Source organism: Scyliorhinus canicula, chromosome 8 (genome assembly GCF_902713615.1).
Source record: "Scyliorhinus canicula chromosome 8, sScyCan1.1, whole genome shotgun sequence".
Lineage (NCBI taxonomy): Eukaryota > Metazoa > Chordata > Chondrichthyes > Carcharhiniformes > Scyliorhinidae > Scyliorhinus > Scyliorhinus canicula.
Genome location: NC_052153.1, coordinates 187414995 through 187442081, shown reverse-complemented (window position 1 = coordinate 187442081; position 27087 = coordinate 187414995). Strand labels below are relative to the sequence as shown.

The window sequence follows — 27087 nt, the reverse complement described above, 5'->3', positions numbered from 1 at the left end:
CAGCCAATGGGACTGGAAGTCGTGGACGCTGTGGGGTGGAGCCCAGGTTCTCAGTCAGTTCAGAGTTTGGAGTCTTGGAACATGATAGCTTTTATCTCACTCTCTGTATATAGTTTCTTACTTTAATAAATCGTTCATTTGTTAATCCGTCTGGTGCTCGCCCGTCTGTGAGGGTATTACATTGGCGACGAGGATAAACTGGAGTGCCTTCCTGCTGTTCGGAAAATCGGGAGATTTTCGTGTGAAAACTTTTCCATTGAAGCAAACACATTTCACAGTCCGTGAGTGACAATGCCTCTTTTTGGAAAATGAGAACTATTCAACCCTCAGATGGAGCAATGGGTGCGATACGTGGATTCTCACTATTACGGTTTCAACGCAGATTAAATCGGCAGGGGTTGGGGGGGCGGATCTAATGGTCTGTGGGGTTCCCGCTTCCAACCTAATTAGAAATTGACATCTCCAAATGCCCCCTACTCCAAAACATTCAAGGAGTTGGGGGAGTTAGCCCTAGAAAATAATGCAGCGTTGCAAGTTCAATTCTATGACAAGGGCCCCCAGGGGAGATGCAACACTCTTGGCGCCTAAAATGGCAGAACGATGTGAGCTCGGACCTGTACTAAACAATATAAAGTCCTCCAGTACAGTCTGCCCATCAAGTCGACAAAGAAAACCAACTCTAATTTATACTAATCCCATTTCCCTACCTTGGCCTTGAAGGTTATGACATTTCATATGCTCATCCAAGTACTTTTCAAAGATTGTGAGGTTTCTTCCCTCAACTACCCTCCCAGGCAGTGCATTCCAGATTCCCACCACACTCTGGGTGAAAAATGTTTTCCTCAAATCCCCTCTGAACCTGCCTTTCACCTTCAAATTATACCCCCCTGTTGTTGACCCTTCAACTCAGGGGAACAGCTGCTTCCTATCCACCCTGTCCGTGCCTCTGATAATCGTATACACCTCAGTCAGGTCCCCTCTCAGTCTTCTCTCCTCCAAAGACAACAACCCGAGCTTATCCAGCCTCTCTTCATAGCTGAAATGCTCCATCCCAGGCACCATCCTGGTGAATCTCCTCTGCACCCTCTCCAGTTCAATCACAGTGATCAGAACTGCACACGGTACTCCAGCTGTGGCCTAACCAAATTCCTGTACAGCTCCACCATAACCTTCCTGCTCTTATAATCTATGCCACGGCCGATAAAGGCAAGTGTCCTGTATAACTTCTTAACTATGCTATTGTGGAATCCGCCAAAGTAGAACGCGTGAACCAACAGGTAGAAAACAATAACTAGCATTATTCGATATAGAATCATAGCATTTACAGTGCAGAAGGAGGCCATTTGGCCCATTGAGCCTGCACCGGCCCTTGAAAAGTGGAATTACATTAGCTGTCCTCCATTCGTCTGGTACCTCCTCTGGGCATGTTGATGGCCAGGCTGGTCTGTGGTGATAACGACACGGCCATACAAAAATAATTGTTAGCAGGGGCAGAGCTTACCTTAGGTTAGAGGTCACCCCGGCTCGGGAAAATGCTGGGGGTTGGGGGGGGGGAAGGTGGAGTGGGGGAGGGGCGATGGAGTTACAGAGCGTGCAGGCAGGGGAAGTCCACCAGGGTTTGGCGGGAAGCCACTAGCAGTCAAGCGCTAAGGATAAAGGCATGGAAAGCAATGAGCAAAGAGGCTTAGAGGCGGGAGAAGAGAGTGCAGAGGTATCGGAAATTTGGACCGCAAACCAGGAGCTATGAAGAATGGTACCAATGTGGGGGAGAAGATCAGGAGGGATGTAAATTCAGGGAAGCTACATGTTCAGCCTGCAATAGGAGGGGGCACGTTAGGGGGACATGCAAGGCTGGGCAGAGCCCTTCAGGGCCCATGAAAATAAAACTCCGACTGCAGGACACAGTGTTGGGAATAACCCTGAAAACGGATCTGAAGTAGACAGTTTAAATTACTATTATCTGCCGCTAAGAATGGAGATGGACACAGGGGACTCCTCTACAGCTGTAGGGAAGCAAATGTATCGTCATTTACAAGGGTTGGGGTGGTGGGGGGGGGGGGGGGTCCAGCTCCTGAAGTAAAGAAGCACACCAGCCACTTATCAGCTTTACGAATCCACGAAACTACCACGATGCCCAAAAGCTACCGGGACCAGTCACGTCAACTTCCCCTAGTTGTAGTGGGGAGAGTGGGGACATGAGGTGGGGGGGGGGGGGGGGGGGGGGGGGAGAGGGGGATGGGGGGGGGGCAAAAGCCAAGTAAGTCTAATGGGCTGGGATTCCCCCAAATTAAATTAAATTGGTTGGAGATCTTTCAAATTAACAAAGGAGGCCTTCATAACCTCACACTTTTCCACATTGTATTCCATCTGCCACCTCATTACCCACGCTCCTAGCCTGTCCAAGTCCTTCTGCAGCCTCCCCGCTTCCTCAACACTACCTGTCCCTCTGCCTATCGGTCAGCTTCAAGTTCCAGATTTTTTTACTGAATTCAATGACGTCTTATAAAACTATCAGGAGGTTACACAGGGCCTTGAAGCAAAGGTTTATGTGGATCCAGAGGCCGTGCTCAAGTTTTTCAAAACCCCACCCTTCCCCATGCCTTAAACGAGAATGTTGAGCCTGAACTGACAAGAAGAATTCGGTATCATCAAACTAACTTGGGTTTCCTCCGGGTGCTCCGATATCCTCCCACAGTCCAAAGACTTGCAGGTTAGGTGGATTGGCCATGCTAAATTGCCCGTTAGTGTCCAAACAAAATGGTTAGGTGGGGTTACGGGGATAGGGCGGAGGTATGGGCTTGGGTAGGATGCTCTTTCCAAGGGTCGGTGCAGACTCGATGGGCCGAACGGCCTCCTCCTGCACTGTAAATTCTATGATTCTATGAGCTGTGAATCAAGCAGCCAAACTGAACCGATACCCAATACCAAGAATTGAAGATTTATACACCAAATTAGAAGGAGGTTTAACTTATAGCAACAAAAACACAGAAAGTGCTGGAAAATCTCAGCAGGTCTGACAACATCTATGGAGAGAGAACAGGGCTAACGTTTCGAGACTGAATGACTCTTTATCAGTCAGACCCTGTCAGACCAGGGCTGGTTTAGCTCACCAGGCTAAATCGCTGGCTTTTAAAGCAGACCAAGCAGGCCAGCAGCACAGTTCAATTCCCGTACCAGCCTCCCGGACAGGTGCCGGAATGTGGCGACTAGGGGCTTTTCACAGTAACTTCATTGAAGCCTACTCGTGACAATAAGTGATTTTCATTTTCATTTTCACCTGCTGAGATGTTCCAGCATTTTCTGTTTATCTTTCAGACTCCAGCATCCGCTGGAATTGTTTTTAACTTATTCCAAACTTGATTTGAGTCACGCGTACCCAACAATTAGAGTGAGGCGAAACTTCCAGGGAATTTGTAGCCAGAAGCACCAACAAAGGCCTATACCGATTTAGCCGGCTACCTCTCGGGGTCTCATCGGCCTGTGCGATATTCCAGCGCACGATGGAAAGCTTAATCCAGGGACCTACCCAAAGTGTTGTCCACCTGGATGATGTACTTACTAATCACAGGAATACCTGAAAAGGAGCAACTAGCAAATCTCGAGGAAGTTGTAAAGAGATTTAAGAAGGGCAGAGTAAGGCTAAAACTAGAAAAGTACATTTTATAAACTCAGCAAGTATCACATTTAGGAGTCATGGTAGACACCGAAAGTCTGCACCGTATGGAGGAGAGGATTGAAGCAATTAAAGATGCACCAGCTCTCAGAAATGCTTCGGAATTGACATCCTTTTTAGGAATGGTTATTATGGTGGGTTTTGTCCCAATTTTGGCTCCCTTGCACTCCCTACTCAAGAAGCAGCAGAGATGGTATTGTAAAGAACATCAGAAAGTTGGCCTGGAACAGGTTAAATTAGCCTTATCATCACCCAGTCCCTTGGTCCATTTAGACCCATCAAAGAGAAAGTCCTAACTAATCTTTACCTGTGACGCATCCCTTGATGGAATAGGCCTACAAGATGGCAGAAAGGCCTATTGCCTGTGGCTTGAGGACTTTGACCAGTGCTGAACATATTGAAAAGGAGGGACTGGCCATTATATTCAGAGTCAGAACGTTCCAATACCTCCATGGGTGACATTTCATAGTCGTTACTGACCGCAAACCCCTTTTGGGGTTATTTAGGAAGGATAGGGCCAAACGCTGGCTCTATTGTTAACAGCCTACAAGTATACATTTTAACAAAGGCCCGGCACCCATGTTTCAAATGGGAATGATTTGAGCCATGTTTCCCTACCTCAGAGTATATCGCCTCAGCCAGTAGTACAGTAGATCACCCTTGCTTTGCCCTTCCTTGATACAGTGCTAGTGTCGGCACGGCAGGTCAAGCTTTGGACCCAAAAGAACCCTTCTTATTTCGAGTCTGGAACATGGTTGACGTTGATAACATTGACATTCTGAATACAGGAGGGAGATAGAGAACCTAGTGGAGTGGTGCAACGGCAACAATCTCTCCCTTAATGCCAGCAAAACTAAAGAGCTGGTCATCGACTTCAGGAAGCAAAGTACTGTACACACCCCTGTCAGCATCAACGGAGCCGAGGTAGAGATGGTGAGCAGTTTCAAATTCCTAGGGGTGCACATCACCAAAAATCTATCCTGGTCCACTCATGTCGACGCTATCACCAAGAAAGCACAACAGCGCCTTTACTTCCTCAGGAAACTAAGGAAATTTGGCATGTCCACATTAACCCTTACCAACTTTTACAGATACACTATAGAAAGCATCCTATCGGGCTGCATCACAGCCTGGTATGGCAACTGCTCGGCCCAGGACCGCAAGGAACTTCAGAGAGTCGTGAATACCGCCCAGTCCATCACACGAACCTGCCTCCCATCCATGGACTCCATCTACACCTCCCGCTGCCGGGGGAAAGCAGGCAGCATAATCAAGGATCCCTCCCACCCGGCTTACTTACTTTTCCAACTTCTTCCATCGGGCAGGAGATTCAGAAGTCTGAGAACACGGACGAACAGACTCAAAAACAGCTTCTTCCCCACTGTCACCAGACTCCTAAATGACCCTTTTATGGACTGTCCTCATTAACACTACACCCATGTCTGCTTCATCCGATGCCAATGCTTATGTAGTACATTGTATATATTGTGTTGCCCTATTATGTATTCTCATGTATTTTCTTGAATTCTGTTCAATTCCCTTTTCTTCCCATGTACTGAATGATCTGTTGAGCTGCTTGCAGAAAAATACTTTTCACTGTACCTCGGTACACGTGACAATAAACAAATCCAATCCAATCCAATGATAACAAGTCTGAACTGCTACAGTCCTTTCAGTAAAGATCAGACTGGTTAATTTGTGAAGACAGTGTATTATTATGGGGAGCAAATGTGGTCGTTGCAACCCCTGCTCGGAAACTATTGTTACAAGAGCTACTCTGTGCCCATCCTGGGATGACAAAAATGAAGATGTTTGCCCACAGCTCTGTGTGGTGGCCCGGGATAGACATCAACACAGAGAATCTGCTCAATGTGATCAGTGTCAAATGTAGCAACACTTGCCATCTGCAGCCTGAATGCACCCTTGGGAGTGGCCAGGTCAACCTTGGGTATGACGGCACATTGACTTTAATGGACCATTTATTGCGGATAGCGAAATGAAAATGAAAATGAAAATCGCTTATTGTCACGAGTAGTCTTCAATGAAGTTACTGTGAAAAGCCCCTAGTCGCCACATTCCGGCGCCTGTTCGGGGAGGCTGTTACGATGAGGACCATCAGAGGATACAGCAGGAGATAGGTCGGTTGGAGACTTGGGTGGAGAGATGGCAGATGGAGTTTAATCTGGACAAATGTGAGGTAATGCATTTTGGAAGGTCTAACACAGATGCGAAATATACGGTAAATGGCAGAACCCTCAAGTGTATTAATAGGCAGAGGGATCTGGTTGTACAGGTACACAGGTCACTGAAAGTGGCAACGCAGGTGGAGAAGGTTGTCAAGAAGACATACGGCATGTGTAATGACTTAGGCCAGGCCTTTGAGATTGGCCAATTAGAATACGAGTTCCCTGATTAGTGGCCCAATTAGGGAACCCCTTTCCCTGTATATAACAGGGAGTGTCAGATCCTCTGCACTCCCAGTGTGGACAGCAAGCTGAATGTACCTGGTTGTTCGGCTGTTGGCTTTGTAAATAAAAGGAATTCTGATGAAGGGACTTTTGCCTCCATGAACATATTACGGCATGTTTTCCTTCATCAGGCGGGGATTGAGTTTAAAAATTGGCAAGTCATGTTGCAGCTGTACAGAACCTTAGTTAGGCCACACCTGGAGTATAGTGTTCAATTCTGGTCGCCGCACTACCAGAAGGATGTGGAGGCTTTAAAGAGGGTGCAGAAGAGATTTACCAGGATGTTGCCTGGTATGGAGGGCATTAGCTATGAGGAGCGGTTGAATAAACTCGGTTTGTTCTCACTGGAATGACGGAGGTTGAGGGGCAACCTGATAGAGGTCTACAAAATTATGAGGGGCATAGACAGAGTGGATAGTCAGAGACTTTTTCCCAAGTTGGAAGAGACAATTACTAGGGGCCATAGGTGTAAGGTGCAAGGGGCAAGTTTAAAAGAGATGTATGAAGCAAGTTTTTTACACAGAGGGTAGTGGGTGCCTGGAACTCACTGCCGGAGGAGGTGGCGGAAGCAGGGACGATAGTGACGTTTAAGGTGCGTCTTGACAAATACATGAATAGGATGGGAATAGAGGGATACGGACCCCGGGAGTGGAGGGTTTTTTAGTTCAGACGGGCAGCATGGTCAGTGCAGGCTTGGAGGGCCGACGGGCCTGTTCCTCTGCTGTAATTTACTTTGTTCTTTGTTCATTTATGGGCTCCATGGTCTTGCTTATCATTGACACTCACTCCAAATAGTTGGAAAATTACAAAATGATATCCACGATCTCATCAGCAACGGTAGAGAAATTGCTACACGCAGAAGGGACTTCTGCCTCCATGAACATATTACGGCATTCTTTCCTTCATCAGCCGGGGATTGAGTTTAAAAATTGGCAAGTCATGTTGCAGCTGTATAGAACCTTAGTAACCATGGGTTACTTGAGGTTCTGGTCTCAGATAATGGGACTGCTTTTCCCAGTGAAGAATTCCAACACTTTATCAGGACCAACATATTTGAAGTGCTCCCTAAGTCCTGCTTCAAATGGACTGGCAGAGAGAGCTATCGAAAAATTCAAGGCCGCCAGGATAAAACAGTCTTCAGCCCCTTTTCATAGAAATCATAGCATTTACAGTGCAGAAGGAGGCCATTCGGCCCATCGAGTCTGCACCGGCTCTTGGAAAGAGCACCCTACCCAAGGTCAACACCTCCACCCTATCCCCATAACTCAGTAACCCCACCCAACACTAAGGGCAATTTTGGACACTAAGGGCAATTTATCATGGCCAATCCACCTAACCGGCACATCTTTCCACACAGAAAGTGACCCAAGCTGGAATCGAACCTGGGACCCTGGAGCTGTGAAGCAATTGTGCTATCCACAATGATGCCGTGCTGGCCGAGTTCCTACTCCCTTATCGCACTACGCCTCACACCCACTGAGCTGCTAATGAGCAGACGCATTAGAACACGATTGGACCAAATATTTCCAAATTTGGTGGGGAGGGTGGATGCTAAAAAGAAATGTAAAGATTCAGAGAAAGCCGAAAGAACATTTAGTTCATGTGAAGAATTTCGGTGCTGGCCCTAAGTAGGACCCAGGAACGGTCATGACCAAAACAGATCCAGTACTGTACAAGATAGAAGTACATAAGAGAAGGTTAAAAAAACACTTGGATGACTTAAGGGAAAGCGACCTGCACACCCGACTGGTCGGACAACCTGGCCCCAGTAGTCCTGTCAGTGAGATAAATGTGGATAAAAGTAACGCTGCTCAGAGGACGAACCCAGTATTGTTTCAAGAGGCACTAAGGAAATTACCTGTCTGGTTACACCTCACCTATCAAGAGTCAGCCCGTCGAGGGACAAACAACAGTCACCACTACTGCTGAAACACCCATCAGTGAATTTCACAAAGTGTTACAAAGTCCCCTGATCACCTGACCCTATAAGAGACTGTTTTGCGAGACACCTGTTTGACATTTTTGTAAATAGTGTTCCGACCGCCAAATTACTTTTTTTTAATAATATAAAGTTTTTAAAAAACAAATTCAGCCCCCATGTTTTAACCTTCGACCTGGGAGGCACACTGTCAATTCCAGCCCCACTTGACCCAGAGTCGCAACACAAGTGAATTAATCAATAATTCTTGGAAAGGTACCCAAAGTCTTTGGCCCTTGGCTGCCCAATAATTACAGTCACCAGGTGTGTGAATGTGAACACGACTACTTTTAATTTATAACAAGAACTATAATAAAATATGCAGTAAATGCAACTGGGTAACTATTGCCTAATTCCTACTCCCCCAGCTTAACTTGCCCCCCACACTCTACACACACAAGACAGACAAACACAGAGGGAAAGAAAGGAGTAGAAAAATGTAAGCAAAAGAAAAAAAAGTCTTGTCTCAGATGGTGGGTTTTAATACCTTACTCCTCTGCAAACTTTGTTTTCTGTTCAAGATTTTACCGTAGATTCATTCAGGTGTCTGTGTTTTCCAAAATACAGCACTCACAGCCTTTCTAGAGAGCGAGAGAGAGAGCAGGTTCTTGTCTTTGCTTGCAGCCTGTAATGGTTCCCCTGTAGATTCATTCATTTGGGTTCTCAGCAGCTTCAGGAATACAGCACTTTCACTCTGTCTGGAGAGGGAGGGAAATCAGGTCCTTGTCTTTCTGTGACTCGGATTCAACTGCTTCCAACCCATTGGGATAGGATCCAATCACCTCCTGTTACTAGGCAGAGTACGGCCTTTTGGCCAATTCATTGGCCACCAGCCAACCAATCAAACTGAGCCACACCCCATCTCTGTCTCTGCTGCTGAAACGTCTGAATCTCCTGTTCAAACCAGCAGAGACTAACTAGCAGAGTGTTCTCTCCTGTAACTTCTGAATTCCTAACTCTCTCTGCTGCTTGACTTAAAGATATATGTCCATTAACCATCCATGGAACTAAAATGATAACGGCAAAATAAAAGATAGGTGAAATAGGAGACTGAACAGGTAGAACCCTTACAATAGTTCCTTTCTTATTTGACAACATTTATCAGGACATTTAAGGGGGAATGATGTGTCAGTGTACCCCTTCGAGGGGGCAGATCCCTGGGGGCCACGTGATCCATTCGGCCAATGTGGCCGGAGCGCACAAACTCTGGGGACAGAGTGCCGGTTCCCAGTCTGTTTGGAGCTTGGAGCCTTGGAACATGGTGGGCGGGATTCTCCGGTCGCCAACGGCAAAATCTCATTCGGCGATCGGCCGGAGAACCCCCCCCCCCCCCGTGTTTCTGCGCCAGAATCAGGGGTGGCGCCGCTTTTACGATAGTCAAAAATGGCGTACTCCCAGGGCAGCACGGTGGCCTAGTAGTTAGCACAACCGCCTCACGGCGCTGAGGTCCCAGGTTCGATCTCGGCTCTGGGTCACTGTCCGTGTGGAGTTTGCACATTCTCCCCGTGTCTGCGTGGGTTTCACCCCCACAACCCAAAAATGTGCAGAGTAGGTGGATTGGCCACGCTAAATTGCCCTTTAATTGGAAAAAATAATTGGGTAATCTAAATTTAAAATTTAAAAAAAAAAGGCGTACTCCCGAGTCCTCCGCACGGTGTATGGACAGCCTCAGAATGTCACCTGACGCCCTCCCTCAATGCTCCGCCCCTGATTGGGCGAGTTCCCGACGGCGTGGAACACTTATCCTTTTTTCTCGTGAACCCTGCGTGGTGGCTGTGGACTGAGTCCAGCGCCACCACAATCGGGGGGGGGGGGGGGGGGGGGGGGGGGGGAGGGGGTTCCGTGGGCAAGTGGGGGGGGGGGCTTTGGCAGGGGCTGGGGACACTGGTAGGGGGTGGACCTTGGGTGGCGAGGCAGGTTACAGGGGGGTAGTTTTTGGCAGGCCGGGTCCACGCGGGCCGGTTCCACGTTGCACAGCGAGGCCGCTGCAGGCCGCCGCCGTGCGCGTGCGTGGCCACGGACTCAGCCATTATCCGCTCGTATCCGCAGGTAAAGCCGGGGGGTGGGGGGTGGGGATTTACGTTGTGCGGCTGCTGGCCCCCACTGGATGGGGGATCGGTGCAGCTTTTGCGCCGTTTGTTCTGGCGTGAAACACCGCTGTTCCCACGCCAGCATCAGCAGTTAGTCTGAAAGTCGGAGAATTCAGCCCGGTAACTTTTATGTCACTCTCTGTATACGTTTTATAAATCTTTCATTTGTTAATCCGCCTGGTTGCTGCCCGTCTGTCAGGATATCACCGTGATAGATTCACATTCTGGTACAATTCCACAGTATGCCCCGCGCCCAAATTAAAGCAGAGGGCCAAAGTTTGCCTGATTGGGTAAAGAGGGAGAGGGCTCCTCACTGTGTGTGTGGGGTGGGGGGGGGGGGGGGGGCCTTCCCCTTTAAGAAGAGAGTTCTGTTTCGCACATGAGTGTGCAGTGGGCGGTGCAGCCAGGGAGCAGAGGCGTCAGTGAGCACTCGCTCCTGTCCCTGGTCGGGCTCTGGGATCGCACGGCTCACCAAGTTATTTTGAAAGTGACCCTGAGAGTCTGCAGCTGTTTAGAACCATGAACGAAGATGACGGATTCGGCCGTAGCGGAAGGGCAAGTAAAATTGAGAGACGGAAAAAAGGTTAGTGGAGCCGGGCCGGGGAGGAGAAAATTGTTCGGGTGGAACGGTTTGTGGATTTAAGGTTGTGTGTACCCGGACGGTTTGCTAACTGTGTGTGTGCTGTTTTTTTCTTTCATACCACACGTACCCATTCAGTGGAAAAGTAGATGGCTGGTGCTTCGCAAGCCTTCTCCTGTAGCAGGTACGACGTGTCTGCATTTTAACTCACTTGTCTATATTTGACTGTCTGGGGGTCATTTTTAGTGAGTGGGGTGGGGGTGGGGGGGTGGGGGGAGGACGGTTGGCTAGGAAACGAATAGAGCAACGCAGCTCACCGAACACTGCTGCTAACCATTACATTTCCAAGTGTCCTATTTTGATCAGTGCGTGACATGCAGTTTGTGGCATTTCCCTCTGTTCCCAGTGACCTGCGTTATAATACTTTGTCAAGTTTCACTATCTGCCACCCTCTCCACCCCCCCCCCCCCCTCCCCTCCCCTCCCCCCACCACCACGTGGGTTAATTTTGAAGTAAAGGGAGCCAGGGGTGGGTTTGTAAAATGAGCTGAAGCATCTCGACTTTAATTGCAACAATAATCTTTCTTAGTAATAATAATCTTTATTCGTGTCACAAGTAGGCTCACATTAACACTGATGTGGAGATGCCGGCGTTGGACTGGGGTGAGCACAGTAAGAACTTACATAGAACATAGAACAGTACAGCACAGAACAGGCCCTTCGGCCCTCAATGTTGTGCCGAGCCATGATCACCCTACTCAAACCCACGTATCCACCCTATACCCGTAACCCAACAACCCCCCCTTAACCTTACTTTTTAGGACACTACGGGCAATTTAGCATGGCCAATCCACCTAACCCGCACATCTTTGGACTGTGGGAGGAAACCGGAGCACCCGGAGGAAACCCACGCACACAGGGGGAGGACGTGCAGACTCCGCACAGACAGTGACCCAGTGTGCCCACATTAGCACTGCAATGACGTTACTGTGAAAAGCCCCAGTTGCCACATTCCGGCGCCTGTTCGGGTACACGGAGGGAGAATTCAGAACGTCCAATTCACCTAACAAGCACGTCTTTCGGGACTTGTGGGAGGCAACCGGAGCACCTGGAGAAAACCCACGCAGTCACGTGACCCAAGCCGGGAATCGAACCTGGGTCCCTGGAGCTGTGAAGCAACAGTGCTAACCACTGTGCAACCGTGTTGCCCACCGAGTGTTTAATCACTTCTTATGTCGATAGGGTCGTACAGCACAGAAACAGGCCCTTCGGCCCACCATGTCCATGTTGACCATCAAATACCGATCTACACGAATCCCATTCACCAGCATTTGGTCCATGGCCTACTCTGCCGTGACGATTTAAGCGCTCGTCCAGACACTTCCTAAATGTTGCTAGAGTTCCTACTTCCATGGTTAGGACCTTCAACAAAGCAAGGGAAGGGGGGGGGGCTCTGCCTCCGACGATGTCTCAGGCGCTGATTTCCTTTCTTAGAACATCAGAACTAGGAGCAGGAGTGGACAATTTAGCCTCTCGAGCCTGTGCCACCGTTCAATACAATCATGGCTGATCCCATCCTGGCCTCAAGTCCACCGTCCCGCCCGTTCTCCGGAACCCTTCAACCCATTATCAATTACAAATCTGTCGAACTCCTCCTTAAATTTACTCACTGTCCCAGCATCCACCGGCATCAGCTCCACGCTTACTTTGTCCATACTTTTGCCCTTAGTGTTGGGTGGGGTTACTGGGTTATGGGGATAGGGTGGAAGTGTTGACCTTGGGTAGGGTGCTCTTTCCAAGAGCCGGGGCAGACTTGATGGGCTGAATGGCCTCCTTCTGCACTGTAAATTCTATGTGATTCTATACCTTTTAGCATCTTTTAATTAGATCTCCCCTCATTCTTCTAAACTCTAGAGAGTGTAGGCCCAAACTGCTCCATCTCTCTTCATAAGGCAAACCCCTTCATCTCTGGACATCAAGTGGCAAAAGCGAAATGAATATTTATGCTTGATTGGACACAGATGGAGCGCGTGAATCTTGTGCTCAATCAGCGCGCCCCTCACATCACCTGCCCTCGCTCTACGTGCGAATCACTTCAGTCATACTGGTGGGACAAAAACTACACGGGCAAAAATCAGCAGAATGTGGCAACCCTGCACCCGGGCATCGGTCAATAAAATGTCTCGTGGGGGCCGCACTCAGAATCCAACGTGGGCTGCTGTGGCCCCCCCCCCGGGCTGCAGTTTTGCCCACCACAGCCCGAGGTCGTGGGTTCAAATCCCACCACAGAGACTCAAACCCAAACTCCAGGCTGGCAATCCCAGGGGCGGTAATGGGGGAAATGATGACCTCTTTGGAATGAGATGTTAAAACTAAGTTCGCTTCCCCACTACCCCCACCCCCCCACCCCCCAACGTCACCGAGAAATATCAATACGAAAGTAAACCGCTTTAGTTTCGGGAAATCTGAAACAGAACCTCAGCTGGTCTGGCAGCACCTGAGGAGAGAGAAACGGAGTTGGCGTTTCAGGTCGACCATCTTTCATCCTCACTGGGGTTGCCAGGTCTACTGAGACCTCCCAGCTCTTTCTGCTCATGCTCACATTGCAAAGGGGGTGAAAGGTCATCGGGGGTAGACTAGACTAGACTAGAACAGTACAGCACAGAACAGGCCCTTCGGCCCTCGATGTTGTGCCGAGCAATGATCACCCTACTCAAACCCACGTATCCACCCTATACCCGTAACCCAACAACTCCCCCCCCTTAACCTTACTTTTTAGGACACTACGGGCAATTTATCATGGCCAATCCACCTAACCCGCACATCTTTGGACTGTGGGAGGAAACCGGAGAACCCGGAGGAAACCCACGCACACACGGGGAGGACGTGCAGACTCCGCACAGACAGTGACCCAGCCGGGAATCGAACCTGGGACCCTGGGAACCTGTGAAGCATTTATGCTAACCACCATGCAGATTTGAGCTTACTATCAGATCAGCTGTGACCTTATTAGATGGCGGAGCAGGCTCGAGGGGCCGGATGGCCCCACTCCTGCTCCTCGTCCGTGTGCCCAGGGCTGCATTGCTGGGATTTGCACAATTTGCCTGCACCGCTCCCTCCAGTGTAACAGTGACTCGCACTTCAGCAAGTAATCCGTGGACCGTGATGCATTGCGGAGGGTGCCGAGGTTGTGCAAGTTGTAATATAATTCGAGCCCCTTCTTTCCAATCAAACTTAAAAGATGCTAAAATGAGCAACTCAGTCCCAGCCAGACCACAGCGAACCTTGCTGACTAAACGATATTCCCCCGGGGCTGTCGGACTCTTCATTCCCTGTGGCTGCCTGCCAATCCCGGGAGCCGGGGGGTGGGGGGGGGATTTTCGACTCTTACCCCGGATGGATTTATTTATTCAGAGCCACGCTAGGGAGCAGGTGAAATCGAGTGGCAGAGCGAGTGAATCTTGTGAATGGATTAGGAATCTTTGAAGTTGCCGTTTTCTTGCAGCTGTCGGTAGCTGACAGGTGTTGGGTTCAGTCGGCAACTTGACGGGAACATACAACTGCTCTCAAATCGTCAGGGGCACAAAGACAGACGACGCCGGCGAGCGGGAGGGTGTGATTGAGATCGGTGGGGTGGTTGGGGGGGGGGGGGGGGGGGGTTGGAGAATGGGTGGGTGTAGGGAATGGGGGGGGGGGGGAACCTTCACAATGTGGGGAAATGGGGCACTGGCTGCAGCACCCCCATCGTCACTTTCCAAAGAGAAGTGGGTCACTATCTGGAGTGGGCAGATTTTCAGGGCTGTGGGAAAAAGACGAAAAGGGGAAATGGGATTGCCGAATTACTCCGGCAGGGAGCTGGCACAGGCTCGATGGGACAAATGGCCTCCTACTGTGTTGTCACTGTGATGATATGATCTGCATACTCGTCTGCCATTGGGCCAGAACGTCGGCTTACCATTGGCCCTGGTCGGTCATGTGCCTCTCGACCAATTGGCCGAGAGGCTGAGTTAACCACGCCTCTATCAACGAGGTATAAATGCTCAGAAGCCTGACGATCGTCCCTTTCCACTGTAGACGATCGCCAGGCTGTGTTCTAGTTAATTAAAGCCTGACATTGGTAAATCACTCGCCTCGCGTGCAATCGATGGTGCATCAGTCACCATACTGTGATTCTGTGATAGGAAAACCAAAAAAAGGCTAAATCCTGGCGAGCCCACGGCTGGTGTGTGGGGAGAGTGCACTGACTGGTATTGTGAGGCAGGTGAGGGTGTGTGTCTGCCTTTGTGCTGGAGCTGGACAAACATCCCAAGATCGAAAGCAGGCAAATACAATTCCAACTTATTTAAAGTCCTGTGAATTACATGCACATTCTATAGGTGTTACACTTGCTGTAAGTGGTAAACAACCCCCTTCACACTTTGATATCACCAATGAATCCTCATGGGCGGCACGGCAGCACAGTGGTTAGCACTGTTGCTTTGCAACACCAGGATTCCAGGTTCCATTCCCGGCTTGGATCACTGTCTGCGCGGAGTCGGCACGTTCTCCACGTGAGTGCGTGGGGTTTCCTCCGGGTGCTCCGGTTTCCTCCCACAAGTCCCGAAAGACGTGCTTGTGAGGTGAATTGGACATTCTGAATTCTTCCTGTGTACCCGAACAGGCGCCGGAATGGGGACTGGGGACTTTTCACAGTAACTTCATTGCAGTGTTAATGTAAGCCTACATGTGACAATAAAGATTATCATTATTATTTAGCTTATTTGGAGGAGGCCTATAGGAGAGTTTACAAAATACAAACCTGGATCGAGGGTTTCTAAAAGTCGCCACGTGCCAATATGGGAATTGGACCCGTGCTGCTGGTCTCTCTCTGCATCACAAGCTAGCCAGCTAGCCCACTGAGCTAAACCGAACCCCCCCCCCCCCCCCCCCCCCCAGGTTCAGCAGTTGTGGACTGAGGAGGGCCACATACACCTCGTTGATTTCAGATATTAATTAAGAAATATAATATGGATCATATTATCCTCCACTCTGGTTGCACTCTGCGTCAGAAGGTCATGTGGGTTCAAGAACCATTCCCGGGACATCGCAAGCGCCATTTACTTTTGGGTGAGACATTAAACCGAGGCTTTTTTCTGCTCTCCTGTGTGGCCGTTAAAGATCTCGGCACGATATGTTCTATGAACAGTGGCGGACGTTCATTGTGTCTGTGTTGGCTCTCTGCCGGAGTAATTTCCCAATCCCACTACTCCCTTCCCCCTGCCTTTTGCCCCATAGTCCTGCAGATTTCCCCTCTTCAGATAATGAACCAATTCCCGTTGGAAAGTCACGATTGAACCTGCCTCTGTTAATATTTAGCCCTCAACCTACATGACCTGTTCATGATTCGAATTCCCAGGTTCGATTCTCCCGCTGGGTCACTGTCTGTGCGGAGTCTGCACGTCCTCCCCGTGTGTGCGTGGGTTTCCTCCGGGTGCTCCGGTTTCCTCTCACAGTCCAAAGATGTGCAGGTTAGGTGGTATGGACGTGCTAAATTGCCCCTTAGTGTCCAAAAAGTTTAGGAGGGGTTATTGGGTTATGGGGATAGGGTGGACGTGAGGGCTTAAGTGGATGGGTACCGATTTGATGGGCCGAATGGCCTCCTTCTGCACTGTATGTTCTATGATCATATTGCTGTTTGCGAGAGCTTGCTGTTCGCAAATGAGCTCCGGCGTTTCCTACGTTGCCGCCGTCACGACACTTCAAAAGTATTTAATCGGCTGTAAGGCACTTTCAGGCATCCCGAGCTCATGTGAAGGCAGCTCTCCAAACGGAAGGGTTTTGTTTGTGTGAGTGCTGCATGGAGATGCCGGTGTTGGTGTGGGGGAGTCTGTATCAAAGCTTCCAATCCCATTGTTTTGTGCTGACTGCTTTCAGACTGTTTGCTGATGCTGGTGTTCAAAGACAAGTCTGAGAAGAGCAAGGGTCAGAAGGAGAGGAGCAGTGTGACTCTGGAGGACATATGCGGCTTGGATCCCGGCCTGTCGTTGGAGGGTGTGAATCACATCCTCGCAATCATCTGTCTGGGGCAGACAGTGCTGCTGGCATTCGAGAACAAGGACACCATGTCTGCGTGGGATATGAGGATGCGCTACAGCCTTGGCGAAGGTAACTGAGGCCGGACAAAACCCTCGTGTGAGCTAATCAAGGTGTTTCGGATGATGGAAGGAAACTAATTTGGGTGGTAGGGGGAGGGGTTGGTGGTGGGGAGGGCGTGGTGGGGGAGGGGAGAGGGTGGTGGCGGGGCAGGGGGTGGCGGGTGAGAGGAAGGGGCGGCGGCAGAGGAGCGGGTGGTGGGGGGGGCAAGGGTTGGTGGAGGGGGGAGGGGAAGGTCTGGTGGTGGGGAGGGGGTGGTGGGGGAAGGGGTGACAGAGAGGTGAGGAGGAGGTGGGGGGGGGGGGGTGATGTGTTATCTGTGTTGGTCTAACATCGACTGCAACTGGATGCAGTAAAACGAGAAACAGACTTCCGACACAGGAGATGGTCCAACACTGTTTTATTGAACCTGTTGAATGCTGTACATAATCTGCTGTGGGTTGACACTCTATTAACTGATAACCTCCTGCTGGCTTGACCATACTAGCTCTCTATCACATGGTGATGATGTCCGTTGGCGTGTGCACTGCGACTATCTCCCTAGCCATGTCCTGTGTGAGAGAGAGAAAGCCTTAATGCCCTGTGGGCTTTATATTGGTGGTGTCCTGCCTAGTGATTGGTTGCTCTGTGTCGTGTGTGTTCATTGGTTATCCTGTGTGTCAATCACTGCCTGTCTGCATATCATGATATACATGAATGAATATTTTGACAGGGGGAAGTGGTGACAGAGAGGAGGTGAGGAGGGTAGGGGGGAGTGGGGAGGGTATGGTGGGAGACGGGAGGGGGTGGTGGCGGGGCAGGGGGTGGCGGGTGAGAGGCAGGGGTGGCGGCAGAGGAGCGGGTGGTGGTGGGGGGAAGGGTTGGTGGGTTGGTGTGGTGGTGGGGAGGGAATGGTGGGGGAGGGGAAGGTATGGTGATGGGGAGTGGGTTGTGGGGTAAGGGGTGACAGAGAGGAGGGGAGGAGGTGGGGGGAAGTGGTGAGGGGGGAAGGGATGGTGGAGGGGGGAGGGGAAGGTGAGGTGGTTGGGAGGGGATGGTGGGGGAAGGGGTGACGGAGAGAAGGGGAGGAGGTGGGGGAAGTGGTGATGGAGAGGTGGTGAGGAGCGGTGACGGAGAGGAGGTGAGGAGCGTAGGTGGCGTGGGGAGGGTGTGATGGGAGACGGGAGGGGGTGGCGGGGAGGGGTGGTGGTGGTGGGGATGGGAGGGGGTGATGGTGGGGGGAGGAGAGGAGGTAGTGGAGGAAGGGGTGGCAGAGAGGAGGTGGGGTGGATAGGGTTGGCGTGGGGAGGGTGTGGTGGGGGATGGGATGGGGTTGTGGTGGGAATGGAAGTGGGTGGCATGGAGGAGTGGTGATGGTGGGGGAGGGGATGGCGGGGATGGAAGTGGGTGGAGGGGTGGTGGTGGGGAGGAGATGAGGTTGTGGTGGGGGATGGGATGGGGTGGCATGGAGGAGTGGTGGTGGTGGGGGAGGGGTTGTGGTGGGCGATGGGATGGGGTGGCATGGAGGAGTGGTGATGGTGGGGGAGGGGATGGCGGGGATGGAAGTGGGTGGAGGGGTGGTGGTGGGGAGGAGATGAGGTTGTGGTGGGGGATGGGATGGGATGGCATGGAGGAGTGGTGGTGGTGGGGGAGGGGTTGTGGTGGGCGATGGGATGGGGTGGCAATGATGGGTGGTGGTGGGGGTTGGGAGGGGGTTGGTGATGGGAATGGGAGGGCTGGTGGGGAGGGGGTTGTGGTGGAGAGGGACAGGAGGGAGTGGTGGAGGGGAGGGTGTGGCGAGATAGGGTTGGTGAGGGGGAGAGGAAGGTGTTGTGTGGCAAGGGTAAGGTGATGGGTGGGTGTGGTTGGAGGTGGTTTATGGTAGGGGTGTGGTTGGGGGGAGATGGTGATGGTTGGGAGGGCGTAGCAGGGTGAGGATGGTTTTTTAAAAAAAGCAACTAAAATCGACAAAATTCAAATATTAACCGAGGGATATTTAGCAAAGGTGAGTTTTGCTTTAAATAGTCAATACAACAAAGATGTTTGCTAAGTTATTTTACTTTCAATAGTCGATACAACAAAGATGTTTGCTAAATTACAAACACTCACATTACTTCCCACATAAAGCAGGATGAGCTATAATCTCAGTCTTTCTCATTTGACCTCAATTTTGTGGTTTCTCCCCCCCCACCCAATCGTTTAGGCCCTGGAGTCATTCGCAACTGTACTTTATTGGAAGTTGGAATGTCTATGATGGTACAGAATCCGCAGAGACTCCCTTCCCTGACCCCCTCTAGTCGAAACTGTCTGGTGGGCAATGTGTATTGTCAAAGCCACAAGCCCTTGCTCTCCTTTTTCAGTATCCTGTCCTTTCCAAATGTATGCCAGACACAGTGATGCAGTCTCTGCTCTGCTCTCTCAGCTCGCCTTCAACTCCAGGATCTGTTTTAAATTTGCCCAACGCAAAACTGTTCCACCCAGAGACAGCCTGGTCTATTTTTTTACTGTTCATCTATTCCCAGTCTTCCGAGTGGCCAAACAGCAAAAACGGGCTGATTCCTCCCACTTCCTATTTACTCTTTGCTTCTGAGCTGTTTATCTCTGCGGCAATGCGGGGTCACATGGGTATTTCCTGGCACCTAAGAGTGCCATCACCCGCCTTGTTTCTGTAAACCTTAATAAGCTTATCTAACAAGCAAATTCAGATTTGAAATTTGCAGTTGTTTTTCCCTGTGAAGGAGATTTTTAGATTTCCAATAGCACCGAGATGCGGCCAGACATCACCCCTGAGAACTATGGCTTGGGGCTGTTAGGAAGCTGGAGACATGAGAGACTGTGACAATTCTTCTTCAATTAAACAGAAAGCACTCTTCTTTGATCATTGGAATTGGTCACTTTTTAGAGCTGGGTTGACTTGAAGATAATAAGATGCTGAGGGGTCTCGACAGGGTGGATGTGGAGAGGATGTTACCTCTTGTGGAAGAATCTAGAACTAGAGGTCACTGTTTAAAAATAAGGGGTCACCCATTTAAGATGGAGATGAGAGCCAAGAGCGTCTGGATCTCTCTTCCTGAAAAGGCGGTGGAAGGAAAGGGTTGGGTTCTCCGCACCCCAACGCCGAAATCGTGGCCGGCGCCCTGGGTGAGGGGGAGGGGGGGAATCCATTTCAGCGCACAGAATCAGGACCGGCGGCGGTACCCCGATTCTCCAGGCCCTGAGCAGCGGCGTACTCTGAGAGTATGCCGTGCCACGTATCGCCTAGCGACGGCCATTGCTGGAGGCCCGCTTCTCTGCCCCCCGACCGGCCGAAGTCTCGTCGGCTTGGATCTAATGTGTTCCTGCCGGACGGGACACTAGCGTGGCGGCTGCGGACATCAGATGGATGTCGGGGGCGGGCCAATCGGAGGGCAGGGAGGGCCTGATACGGCACTACGCGGGTGGTCAGGGCTGGGCGCGTGGCCGTCTGGAAGGCCACAGTTTTTCCGACTGCATAGGGACCTAGTCTCAAAAATGGAGAATCCAGCCCAAAGTCTTTGAATATTATTAAGGCAGATCTTGATAGATTCTTCATAAACAAGGGGGGTGAAAGATTATCGAGGGCAGGTGGGAATGTGGGGTTAAGGTTACAATAAGATCGGCCAAGATCTTATTGAATGGTGGATCAGGCTCGAGGTTGCCGAGTGGCCTACTCCTGTGCCTAATTTGTATGGCTGGTGATTGGAGCTGATTAATCCTCTGTTACCAACCCAGCGGCTGATCCAGGCAAGATCTACAGTATTCTTGGATTCAGAAAAAGACCATTCGGCCCCTCAAGTCTGCCCTGTCATTCTATGCATTTTGTTCCTCCACTCTATTTGAGCATTAAGAACCAAACTTAGCCACCTGGGATGGAAGGTTTATTTTATGCTGATGTCATTCAGCATTTAACCCCACGCCCAGATTTTTTCAGGGTTATGTTTTAATATTCTTTAAGGAAATTACGATATTACAAGAAGCAGTTTAAGACCTGGGCCAGATAGACAAGCAGAACCAGCAAACTGCGTTATTTGATCTGTATTTTCTTTATACTCTTACCCAACAGGAATCAATGGCTTGTTGCTGAGTGAGCATCTTGCCCGAGGAGGATGGATTTAGGGATGGGCCTGATTGCTGGGATGTCCATCATTAAACAATAAAAATGGTTAAATGTTTTGTAGGGGGAAGGAGGGACAAAATGTTACCAGTCCCAGGGTGTCGATCTAGGGGGCGGGGGCTGGTAAAAGGCCAGGGAGCCATGGCAGGTAGTGTGAGTTCCTTGAACCAGTCCAACGGCAGAAGAGGTTTGATGGGAACAGCAGTGTTTCGGTAACCTGTTGGCGAGCAGCCAATCTAGACAGTCGGAGGCCAGTTTAGGGGCCGTGCTTTCAGCTACACCCTCCCCACCCCCACCCTTTGTTGCAAGGAGGCAGTCTCCCAGCAGCCTCTTGGTGTTGGGGGAGCCAATGGAACCAAGGCCCCAGGAGCCATCACCCTGACCCCACTGCCATGCGCAGATGTACAGCATCCCTCCAACACTGCTCCTCACCAACTTGCTTTCAAAATATCCACTACTGCGATTTTTATATTAATCGCGTCAAGTACAGACCAAACCCCACCAGACTACTCAATGAGGGCGCCTTGACATTCCTGAATCACTTCTCCTGGGCCGGCCCACAGCAGTTTGACAGTCAGTGATGGCCAAAACATAGAATTTAACCGTACTTTGCTCCACCTTTGCCGACCGTCCCTTCAGCTGACCAGGTCCTAGGCTCTGGAATACTCCCCTCACTACCGTCCCCAACAAACCTCCCGGCCGCAATACCTCTCGAAGATGCTCCTTTGAAACGTATCCCTTTGACCGAACCTTTGGTCAACACGGTTTGAGTATTTGTGCCTTGGTGGCAAACTTTGCAGGCTGACAATCCTGCGGGATGTTGTACTGGGTTTAAGGTGCTACAGCAGTGCAATTTGTTGTTGACTTCCACAGGCTGACAGTTTTTCCATTTTACTTCTGGCCTCTTTTCTTTTCTCCGTTTTGCTCGTCCTGTGTTTCTTTTTATGATCTTCTCCCCTCCTCTGTCCTGTCCTCGCTATTGTTTGGTGATATCCCCAGACTGGAAGGTCTTTGCAAATAAAGGAATGTGGAAGGTGCGGGATGGCACCGAGTATCGGGTGGACAGTGTGTGAATAACAAGGGCAACAGCACGTTGCCAACTAAAGCTTTGGTTTCTACAAAGCTCCTGTTGTTCCCACTAAATCCAGGCAGCCATTCTGTGATGACAGAAAGCTGGTCGCCCGCTGATTGTTTCACAAGTGATGCCTTCATCAATCAGTACAACTTCATTTTGTCAGAATGCGTGGTACTTGGATTCGGTTCCAGACACAATAGACGTAACCCGGTGAAACAGGGCCTTTTATTTTCCCGTCCTGTGTGGGGACCAGCACAGTGGTTATCACTGTTGCCTCACAGCGCCAGGGACCCAGGTTCAATTCTGACCTTGGGTGACTTCTGCATGTTCTCCCTGTGTCTGCGTGGGTTTCCTCCGGGTGCTCCGGTTTCCTCCCACAAGTCTGAAAGACGTGCTTGTTAGGTGAATTGGACATTCTGAATTCTCCCTCTGTGACCCGAACATGCGCCGGAGTGTGGCGACTAGGGGCTTTTAACAGTAACGTCATTGCAATGTTAATGTAAGCCTACTTGTGACAATAAAGATTATTCATTATTATGTGCAGGTTAGGTGATTGACCGTGCTAAAATGCCCCTTCGTGTCCAAAGGTTAGGTGAGGTTATGGAGATAGGTTGAGTGGGTCTGGGGACTGAGGCTGGTTAGGATGCCCTTCTCGAGGGTTAGTGCAGACTCGATGGGCCAAATGGCCTCCTCCTGCAATGTTGGGATTCTATGATTCATTCGCTTGTTCTGCTTCTCCTCCCTTGCTTTAGTTTTGAATCGTGAGCTGAGATTCAGAGGGTTTGACAGGATGGATGCCGACAGGACTTTTACCTTCGAGGGGGAATCTAGATCTGGGGGGGGGGGGGGGGGGGGGGGGGGGGGGGGGGGGGGGACAGTTTCAAGCAGAGAGATGAGGATGAATTTCTTTCTTGAGAGGGTCGGAGAACTTTGTAGTTCACCTCCTCGGAGAGCAGGGGAGGTAGGATCACTGAATGTATACCAGGCTGATTTGGACAGATCTATGATTGACAAGGCAGTCATGGGGAGAGAGGCAGGAAAGTGGAGTTAAAGGCACAATGCCAGCGGTGATCTGACTGACTGATGGAGAAGGTCCGAGGAGCAGGTCACAGTGATGAGCAGCTGCGTGTTGGGCATCATAAGGAAGACTGTTGTGTTGCTGCATTTCAAACCAGACAGCGAGACTGCAGGACGGGGTTGGGGGTTGGGGGGGGGGGGGGGGGGAGTTCCATTGACCCCAAAAGGCTTGGGGGTGGGGGGGGTGTTCCAGTGACCCCAAAAGTAGCGTACACAGCGATATCCCCTTGTGAAAGGGCCAGCTGTAAATTATGTGATCCACCCTCCATCTGAATGAAAAAGGTGGACATTGACGGGAAATAGACTCTCGGGACCATGGGTAGAAGACCAGACTACTCCAGAGAGGGCTGGCATGGACTTGATGGGCCAATGGCCTCCTTCCTTGTCTTTTTGTGCCTGGTTCACAGGATTGCCACTTCCCCTACTCCCTCTATCCTCAGTAAAATACCTCTGGAGGTCGGCTCAATGTCCTGGGTGTTCTATCACTTTCCCCCATGGCGAACTAACTGGGCCACAATTTCTTATCCAAAAAACTTTTTTTTTAAGGATGTCAGCAAGAGCTGGCAATGATTCGTGCCAGTAACAGAGTAAATCATCCTCGGCGCATCACAGTAGAATGATTCGGACACGTGTTTATACTGAAACAAAGGAGAGATTATGGGACAGGTTGGTTCAAAGGAGGGGTTCAGGGTGGGAATTACAGAGGGTGCGTCCTGGATGGCTGAATTAAGGCATAGCAGTTACTGGTGGGATGATGGGGAAGCACAACGGCTTGGAGGTAAAGAAGCAGAGAGTTCTCAAAGGTAGTAAAGGCTGACTTGAGGAGGGTGAGTGTCAGTCGCTGGTATTTTTGAAGCATCTGAAATGGTCTCCATGGTGTTCCCAGTTCACAGGTTCCATGTCACTGTGCTACCTGGCACCAAGCTGGAAAGCGGATCCGCGACTCTCCATTTTTGCAACAACATCTTTGTGCTGGTGAGGGATGTTCCTCCAACCATCATTGGCCAGTGGAAACTCTCTGACATGAGACGCTATGGAGCTATTCCCAATGGGTTTGTCTTTGAAGGAGGCTCGCGATGTGGTCTTTGTAAGTATCTGTATCTTCTCATAATCCATTTCCGGGGGGGGGGGGGGGGTCATTTTCTGAGCTCTGAATTGGAGGAGGGCTCACTGTTCTAGTTGATTAAAGCCACTGTTCACTTCAACTCTCTGTCTCGCGTGAATTGATGGTCGCATCACTCCCACAATCGAAAGATGTGCAGGTTAGGTGGATTGGTCATGCTAAATTGTCCCTTAGCGTCCAAAGATGTTCAGGTTGAGTGGGTTACGGGGATAGGGCAGGGCAGTGGGTCGAGATTGAGTGCTCTTTCAGAGGGTCGGTGCAGACTCAATGCGCCAATGGCCTCCTTCTGTAGTGTCAGGGTTCACTGCTCCGCGGGCTGAGAAGCAGAAGATCGGGCACCACACTTATTCTCCCGAATGGAAAATTTGGTTTAACTGCGGGAAAACCGAATGAATCCCAAAACCCACCCTGTTTTCCATTAGGAGAACGGTTATTAATGATAAGACTATATTTATGACCGTCTGACATTGCATCCCCACCCCCTCCCGCTGTCTCCACGGGCTTTGACTACCAGCCGATAAACAGCTGCTTGGCGTTCCGGAGAAGCATTCCTCCCATTCCGGAGGCTTTCTGAGTGACCAGGGTTGTGGTCGCTCACTGGGAGGCGTGGCTGATCTTGTAACCCGAGCACGTGGACTGCTGGCCGCTTGCAGCTTTCAGCTTGAAATCTGTTTTCGAGGAAAGCGTGCCGGAGGAGCTGGGATGCCTGGCTGTGACTCGTTCCCTGCTTGTATACATGTTGGTACCCTCCCTCCCCCACCTGTCCTTTCCTTCACTCTGTTGGCGAGGGGGGGGGGGGGGGGGGGGGGGGGGGGGGGGGGGGTGGGGGGGGGGAGAGATGCAGCCTGTAGACCTGACAGAAATCCCTCCTAATAATAATAATGATCTTCATTAGTGTCACAAGTAGGCTTACATTAACACTGCAATGAAGTTACTGTGAAAAGCCCCTAGTCGCCACATTCCGGCACCTGTCCGGGTACACGGAGGAGAATTCAGACTGTCCAATTCACCTAATAGCACGTCTTTCGGGGCTTGAGAGGAAACCGGAGCACCCGGAGGAAACCCACGCAGACACGGGGAGAACGTGCAGACTCCACACAGATAGTGACCCAAGCCGGGAATCGAACCTGGGACCCTGGCGCTGTGCAGCAACTGTGCTAACCACTGTCATACCATGCCGCCCCTGGTCACCATTACACTGAGGCTGGCTTTCCATTCGAGACCCTCGTCCCACTCCCCATTTTCACTAATTGATTTGAATTTACTCCAGCCACCATCGTGGATTCGATCAAAGTGTCTTTCTAACAGAATTCTTCATTGCTCTCATTGAATCTGCGTCCCCGTCTCCAGTTTGCTCAAAGGCTCAGATTCCCCACTCTGCTGAGACCCCCAACCAGCCCCTCACGTTCAATGCCATATCCAACAAACGTGTTCGTCTGAAGGAAGGAGCAGCGTTCCGAAAGCTAGTGATTTGAAACAAACCTATTGGACTTTAACCTGGTGTTGTAAAACCTCTTACTATGCTCACCCCAGCCCAACGGCGGCATTTCCACATCACGGATATCCAACAAACCCAGCACATACTGGTCGAATATAGCTTTCTGTGCTGGAAGTGTAAGTTCCTTTTAAACTGTCGATCGTTCAAAGGGCCGGGCCCATGCCAGGAAATCGACCAATCAAGAGGGCCCCCTAACTGAAGTCTTCAGCTGCTGGCCAGCGTGAAGGGACTTCACCCAATCAGAGGCACGGGTGCTGATTCAAACCCAGGGGGCGATTAGTGAGCGGGATCCGGCGCCAACTGGAGACAGATAGGCAGACATCCCTTCAAGCACACAAACACTGCCCCCCATTAGCTAGGCCCGGCTGGCTGAGAAAGAGATTAGAAGCCATTGGTCAAGGGGGAAAGCTCAGTGCCTTCCATACCAGAAGCCAGCTGGCTGCAGTGAGTGAGTGGGCGAGTGAGTATATATTCCCATCCCACTTCTCCCTCCCCTAGACCCTTGCCAGCCAGCCAATTGTTACAATTCCTTTTTTTTTGAGTGGATCTGGAGTCACATGTAGGCCAGACCAGGGTAAGGACGGCAGATTTCCTTCACGAAAGGACATGAGTGAGCCTGTTGGGTTTTTACGACAATCGATAATGGTCATCGTTGGATGTTTAATTCCAGATTTTTATTAAATTGAAATGTTGCCATGGTGGGATTCGAACCCAGGTCTCCAGAGCGTTATTACCCTGGGGGTCTGGATCTCTACTCCAGCAACAATACCACTACTCCACTGCCTCCCCTCACATATTTCTTTCCAAGGTCGATGTGAACCGCAGAGAATCGCCCTCCCACCCTTTACATGCTGTTGACAATGTCCTTCCGTCTGTGTGAGGGAATAAACAAGCTGCTTTCTCTGTTTCTCTGCCAGGGGCTGGTGTTTTCTGTCTGTCCTGTGCTGAGGGCGAGCGGATCAGTTTCCTCTTTGACTGCATCGTGCGAGGGATCTCGCCAACGAAAGGACCCTTTGGCCTGCGACCCGTCCTGCCAGGTTAATAGATGAAGTCTATCGTGACAGCACAGAGCAAACGGGCTGGCCGAATCCCTGACTCGCCGGAGGGGAGGGGATAGGGACGGAGTGGAGGGGGGAGGAGTGGAGAGGGGGACACAGAAGGAATAAGGGAAGGGAATTGGAGGGAGGGAAGGGGACAGGGACGGAGTGGAGGGGGGGGGGGGGGGGGGGAGGAGTGGAGGGGTTGGGACACAGAAGGAATAAGGGAAGGGAATTGGAGGGAGG

At 50.7% G+C, this 27087-nt stretch overlaps 1 protein-coding gene across 1 annotated transcript in view; it reads left to right on the top strand.

Moving 5' to 3' along the window:
- Positions 1–10644: 10644 nt before the first annotated feature.
- dok7b (docking protein 7b) overlaps positions 10645–27087 on the top strand; it is a 98508-nt gene continuing 82065 nt past the window's right edge. The window contains exons 1-5 of the mRNA XM_038805847.1: positions 10645–10792; positions 10928–10973; positions 16702–16932; positions 24070–24270; positions 26722–26841. Coding sequence (XP_038661775.1) covers positions 10739–10792; positions 10928–10973; positions 16702–16932; positions 24070–24270; positions 26722–26841 — 652 coding nt within the window. The 5' untranslated portion in view covers positions 10645–10738. The remainder of the gene's footprint in view (positions 10793–10927; positions 10974–16701; positions 16933–24069; positions 24271–26721; positions 26842–27087) is intronic.